The sequence below is a fragment of the Lactuca virosa genome, chromosome 6 (assembly GCF_052849685.1).
Source record: "Lactuca virosa cultivar CGN04683 chromosome 6, Lactuca_virosa_CGN04683_v6, whole genome shotgun sequence".
NCBI classification, from domain to species: Eukaryota; Viridiplantae; Streptophyta; class Magnoliopsida; order Asterales; family Asteraceae; genus Lactuca; species Lactuca virosa.
In genome coordinates this window covers 253,982,171-253,989,369 of record NC_136431.1, presented here as the reverse complement: position 1 = coordinate 253,989,369, position 7,199 = coordinate 253,982,171, and the positions used below count along the sequence as shown (strand labels likewise).

At 31.6% G+C, this 7,199-nt stretch overlaps 1 protein-coding gene across 3 annotated transcripts in view; it reads right to left on the bottom strand.

Moving 5' to 3' along the window:
• KNAT1 (homeobox knotted-like protein) overlaps window positions 1–2,256 on the bottom strand; it is a 12,660-nt gene extending 10,404 nt beyond the window's left edge. The window contains exons 1-4 of one of the 3 annotated variants that reach the window (XM_079058368.1): window positions 2,126–2,256; window positions 1,403–2,037; window positions 1,168–1,299; window positions 869–1,028 (exon numbers count right to left, since the gene is read on the bottom strand). In XM_079058368.1, the coding sequence (XP_078914494.1) occupies window positions 869–1,028; window positions 1,168–1,299; window positions 1,403–1,777 (667 nt within the window). In that variant the 5' untranslated portion in view covers window positions 1,778–2,037; window positions 2,126–2,256. Of the gene's footprint in view, window positions 1–868; window positions 1,029–1,167; window positions 1,300–1,402 lie in introns of all 3 variants that reach the window. The other 2 variants (XM_079058367.1, XM_079058366.1) reach the window with 2 other exon arrangements.
• Window positions 2,257–7,199: the final 4,943 nt, after the last annotated feature.

Sequence of the window (7,199 nt, the reverse complement as noted above, 5' to 3'; positions counted from 1 at the left end):
TTTAGGGTATTGATAAAAACCGATAAACTGGAAATGAGAAAACTCATATAGATGTCATGAAATTTTATGAATATATTTTAGAATGCAGTACGTATGTACTTAAAGTAATGTTTCATTTTATGATTAATGGTTGTTTTTATCTTGTAAAAGAATTAAAATAGAGGGTGTCATCAGTCATGTTAAAGATTATAAAATAATTGTTCGGAAAACATGTGATATTTATTATTATCAAATTATTTTCTTCTGTCGGTTAAAAGTAAACCTAAGAAGGTGTGAGTACTATCATCTATGAGCCACGGGTGTTTAGTGTTGAATGTTGATGCTACAAAACATACTAAGATGATGATTAGTCGCATCTGAATAACTATCAAACAAGAATAAATCTTTTACCCTACATACCCGTGATTCCTAATTAGGGTTTTCTTTTACCTGCGTCACTTTGTGTTGTGACACTCTTTCTTTCTTTCTCTCTCCCTCATTGAGAGAGAAAGTTCAGTAGAAGATCTAAGTAACAAAGTTGGGTCAAAAAAAAAAAAAAAAAAAATTCAACCTGGCTGGAACTGAAGAGACCAATGAATGGTCGATATCTGATCAGTCCTACCACTACTACCATAAATAGCTGGATTTGACAGTAAACAAACTCCCAGTTTCTTTTAGTATTTCCACACTTCGTACTACTATACCACTAGACTGAAAATAAAAGTGAAATCAGACATACCGAACAAGAAAAACCAAAATCAAAAACAAATTTTTATGATTAATATAGTCCCAAGATTTGATTTTTTTTGGTTTTTAAAAGAAGCCCATTTTCTCCTAAAACACATATGTATATATTATAGTATATATAGATATAAAGATAGAAACAAACCGGGAGCGATAAAAGTCCGACCAGGAGAAGCATTGGTGGAAGAAGAGGAGATGGTAAGTGTCGAAAGCTGAGATTCGATTCGTCGCATGAACTCCATAGCTTCTTGTATTGGCCTTGTGAGTTCTTCTTTATACTTAACCAGCATATCATAATAAGCTTCCTGTAGTATTTTTGACGTGTCAAAAGAAAAAGAATCATAAAATCAACAACCCCATTACAAAATATCAGTAAATCGTATGATCAACTTCACAGATCTTATGTGTTAAGCGCAGATGCACTGATCAAGGTGTCGGTCATACCATGAACTGGTCCAGTTCCGGGTCTTTGTAGTTGTCTCTGCAACCACTATCAAGTAAATTAGCCCGTTGTCGTTCCTCGTAATCTTGCCGCACCGCCGTCAGCCTCCCAGCAACTTCTGGTGGCGCTCCCACCTGCATATAGAGAATATACAATCAGTCCTTGAAGAGCTGTACGTATATTGTGTATATAACCTGTAATTATTCTGAGTTCGAGAATTATATGAATTTAGGTCACCTTTTGACAGTCCATGTACGCTTGAAGAAGATTGGAATAGTGAGGGTGGGAAATGATCTTAGCTTTAAGAGCTTCATCTTCGTTATGAAAGCTCATCACAGAAGGGTAATTATGAAATTTCTGGGCACCTCCACTTTCGATCTTTACCACCGGATGATTATGATGATGATGATGGTGATATTGAAGATGATGAAAGCCTCCAGGATTACTTTCATCGCCTATAGTACTACCTCCTCCTCTCCCATACAAAGAAGTATTGGTGGTATCTGGGGAAAGAACCGATCCTCCACCCGACCCGTATAAGAAAGTTGTAGATGGTGTGCCGGTATTATTGCTGCTGTTGTTCTCTCTCATTTGGCCCATGTAATCTTCCATCACTCTTGCTCAAGAAAAACCCTACAGAACAAGAGCTCGGGAGAGAAAGAAAGGATCGATGAAGCAGAAAACGAAAAACCCTAATCAAATTGTAAATTGAAGAAGGCGAATTGTTGTCCTTTTGTTGATGTTTGATGAAAGTCGAAATCAAATATCTTAAGAGTGAATCTTAAAACCCACAGAAGGCAGATGTTTTATTCTCTTTATATCTGATACAAAGCGGAGTTCGCCGGGGCACCGGTGGTGGCGAGAAGGAGGTGCTGAAAAGGTATGACAAGACGTTATTGAGAAAGAATAAAGAAATATTAAGTGAATGTTTGAAAATTGATCATACAAGGAGAGCAGTACAAGTGAGGGAAGACCAGCCTTGTTGATAAGGAAGAGAGAGAGAGAGAGAGAGAGAGAGAGAGAGAGAGACTCCTCTCATTCATGGTTAATTCCTTTTCCCCCCTTCAATTTTACGATAGATTCCTTCATTTTCTTTAGGGATCACGAATCCAACACCAAACTTCAACTTTTTACAATATATTTGATGTTAAATCTCTTCAATCATATATCATATTATCATGTTTTAAACTGTTTTCGTGTATAATAAATAATAAAATGTAAAATTTATTTTATATATATATATATATATATATATATATATATATATATTAAAATTTTCAAATATTGTACAATATTAGAGATATTCACAAAAAAATTAAGAAAAACAAATTCATATTTCGAAACTGCCAAAATTTTCAAGATAAAGAAAAATTACCACTCTGTTAAGAACGTGATGTTCTTGACTATTCATTTTTGAGTCGAGCTATCAAAGAAGATGTGAGATGTCACTTAAAGTAAAATCAAAGTGAAGGTACATTCCATACTAAATTCTTGTATATTTAGGATAGTCCTTTAAAATGGAGTAATACTTAAGATACATGAATTCAATGGTTTATTTTTATCTTTGTATGAGTTTAGGGTTTTACTCTTAATTTGTATATCAACACACCATTCTACAATTCAAATGAGTTCATATAATCGGTTTTTTAGAATCTATATTTGTACCGAAGGACAGTGGAAACGAATCAACGATGTTATGTAGTATATGACGTCATTTAAAGACTTGAACAATACTAAGAAACATGATATATGTAATTTCATAACAATGAAAAAACTTGAAAGGGCAGGGAATGTGAAGATGGTTTCTAAACTGCTGAATATATATATATATATATATATATATATATATATATATATATATATATATATATATATATATATATAGAGAGAGAGAGAGAGAGAGAGAGAGAGAAAGAGTTATGTTCCAATGAGAATATTTTTCCCGTGAGAACATTTGAGAATGTTTTTTAGCCTATGAGTTCAAAAAACAAGCGTGTTTGTTATTCAAATACAAATTACCCACCTAACTTCCCCCACCATATTATGTCATTCAAATACAAATAATCGACGCCGGAGATGAAATCCAAACAACCGTAGATCTGTTCGTCACTCACGTCCTCACCTTCTTCGCCGCCAAAGATGGAGTCGTATTGGAAAATATCGACGGGTGGTTCATGAAAGAGGTCCAAGTTGCGGAGTCGCTTGAGATCCTGTTTTAATCGTATACCGTGGTGGTCACCATTGACCCGAGGGGGCTGAGGTAGGAGACTTAAAAGCTTCATATTAACAATATTTCTTCTTATTTCTCTCTGTGCCCTAAATCGGTTTGTCGTTTCCATCTCCACATCACGATGGTCAACTAGTGGATTCCAAGGTTTAATTCATTTAAGTTCTAATAATTAGACAGGCCTATGTGAGGGTAATTATCAACTATTTGGATTGATTACGAGTTCAGCTCTTCCCGATGATCAATTGCATACTCGTGCTCGTTGCCAATTTTAAATCCCTAAACCTCAAACTCAAGCTCCATTTCATCGTTCGTGGAAAGATACTTCATCCTTAAAGCTAATTCGTTTTTAGGGATTTGGGAAGCTCAGTCACGATACACACAAATCTCAGCAAGTATACATTTTGCTTTGAGGGTGGTGCCACGATTTTGAAGAAGTTACATAAGACATTTCAGAATTTGGTGTGCTACCCCTAATATAACCAGGTTCGAATATTTTCACCTATTGTCATCACTGTAAACACAAACGAATGTTGGCATTTACATCTCAAAGCTATCACAGGATATCACCACTTTAGTGATCAAATTTGGTTTTTCAATCTTCTGTGTTATCTTGAAAAAAGCAACAACTGGGATTGTGCACTCCAGGTGTTCGACATATTGCCACAACCATTACTGGTGTTTTTGGTTATCACACTTGATTGTTCTTTTAATATTCACACCAAGTTCTACACCAAGCCTTTGAGAAACTTAGTTTTCACAGCTTCAGTAATTGATAGTGTCATACCACAAAATATATTATCTACACATAATAAATCAGAATGGATTTGTGAACTTTTCGGCTAGTAAAGTTGATATTTATAGAGTTTATCAATGTTGCAGGTGGTCACTCTTATCTCTATAATTACACACACACAATCACAATAGCTAGTAAAGTTGATATATTATATAGATTTTTTATGAACACCAAGTGTTCGATGAAATGCCTCAATGAAAAAGTAGTATTTTTTGTGAAAATCCTTAACTTTGAACCCTCATTAAGCCAAGCATTAAGGCCCTTAGGTTAAATTGAATTTCATATCTTAATAACCTAATAAGTAACCAACAATCATATAAAAAGTGATAAACTTAAGGCTTAACCATTAAGTCCTTAATAGAACACCAAAAGTGATTTAAAAGCTATTATGATCAATTTTCCCAAATCTGTCCTCCAACTTCTAAAATTCGTGCAGGTCAATAAGAACATCTAAAAATCATGAGACTTAGTTTTCTGGAAATCTTAGTTTGTCTAGTTTCTTCAAACTTTGAATCACATTTCGAAATTCCAACTCCTTGAGGGGTAAAATTGGCAATCTTCTCAGGCTGGTCCATGCTGTCACAGATTTCATGCATTGTCTTGAAAAAATCATAATAAATTCATTAGAACTCCAAATGCTAAAATTCCAAATCCTATAATTAGATATGAATGTATAGTTTCCCACATATAAAGGTACTGATGTAATTCTTAGTAGATTGGTACAGTTTATTCCAAGAGTGTTGAGTGGTCTAGAAAGTGACAACCTAAAGTTACTAACTTGTAAATTTAATATAAAATCAACCAAAAATCATTAGAATAGGATCTTTATATTTCTGAAAAGGTAAAAGGGGGAACTTTACTAATATTATTTTATCGAAATTTAATAATGTGTTGAAAGGTAAGAAAATAGATCCCCAAAAGCGCACTACAATCAAAGAGAAAATAAGAAAATATATACATAAGTTTTATAAAAGTAGTAAACCAAAGCACAAGATAAATAATGTTATAATTGTTGTGTAGGTTCTCGGAAAGAAAATGATCCATATTGTTCATGCTAGCTGATTTTCAAGTTCAAGGAGGTGAGTTACATTAACTCTCCTATTAAGGAGGTGAGTTACATTAAATATGTGTAATCACATGTGATTAAGTACACGATAACAACTATTGAATCGAGATCATAAAAATGATTATTGTCCACATAAATCATATGTGATTAGATACATAAAATAATATGTGGCTAAGATTCATTTTCGCGTTCTCGATTCAATAATTGTTTTTTTCCACTTTAATCATACGTGATTAAATACATTTAATCAGATGTGATTATATGATTCTAATCACATATGATTTTATTTGGAAAAAATGAATATTGTCTATATAAATCATATGTGATTAGAAACATACAATCACATGTGATTATATACATGATAACAAATATTAAACCAAGAACACAAAAACAAATCATTATCCAAATTAATCATATGCGATTAAATACATCTAATCAAATGTGATTAAATACGTGAAAAAATTATTAAATCTCAAAACTCGAAAGTGAATTTTATCCATATAAATCCTATGTGATTAGATAAATTTAATCATACGTGATTATATACATGAGAACAATTATTGAATCAAGAACGCGAAAATATATTTTTTTCTATATAAATCATATGTGATTAAATACATATAATCACATGTGATTAAATACATGAGACTAAATATTGAGTCAAAAACGTGGAAATGAATATTGTACATATAAATCATATGTGATTAAATACATATAATCACATGTGATTAAATACACGAGACCAACTATTGAATGGAAAAAGAGTAATAAATATTGTCCACATAAATCATATGTGATTAAATACATACAATCACATATAATTATGCGTATCTAATCACAATAGGTTTATGTTGACAAAATTCATTGTCGCTTTCTCGATTCAATAGTTTTTTTTTCTTTTTTTTTGTATAATCACATGTGCTTATATGTATTTAATCACATATGATTTATATGAACAAAAACGAATCTTGTCCACATTAATCATGTATGATTAAATACATGAGAAAATTATTGAATCGACGCAAAAATAAATATTGCCCACATAAATCACATGTGATTAAAAACATAAAAAATTTTGTTGAAGAGAAAATGTGAAAATGAATCTTGTCAATATAAATCATATGTGATTAGATACAACATACATATAATCACATGTGATTAATTATAAGAGAACAACTAACGAATCACCAACGCGAAAATGCATGTTGTTCACATAAATCATATGTGATTTAAACATATAATCAGATGTGATTATATATGTCTAATCACATGTTATTTATGTGAATAATATACATTGTTTTGTTATTCTAGTGTATTTAATCATATGTGATTACATGTATCTAATCACATATGATTTATTTAGACAAAAACAAATTGTATCCATATAAATCATATGTATATATATAATCATATGTGGTGGTGGCGGGTGGGTTGGTGGTGAGTACTAACTCTCCTATTATGTAGGCATTACGGACAAAAAATAATGATGTCTATATAAATCATATGTGATTAGATACATATAATCACATATGATTATATATACAAGAACAATTATTGAATCGAGAACACAAAGATAAATATTGTCCACATATATCATATGTGATTAAATGCATATAATCACTTGTTATTATATGTATCTAATCACATAGAATTTACGTGGAAAATATTTATTCTCGCGTTCTCGATTCCGTTGTTGTTCTTGTGTGCTTAATTACATGAGATTATATGTATCTAATTAGATATGATTTATATGGACAATATTCATTTTCACATTCTTGTTCAATAGTTGTTCTTGTACATTTAGTCACATATGATTTCTGTACACAAGATTCATTTTCGCGTTTTTGATTAAATAATTTTTCTTTTTATACATTAATCATATGTGATTAATACATACAATCACATATGATTAAATACATAAGAAAAAATATTGACTCGTGAATAT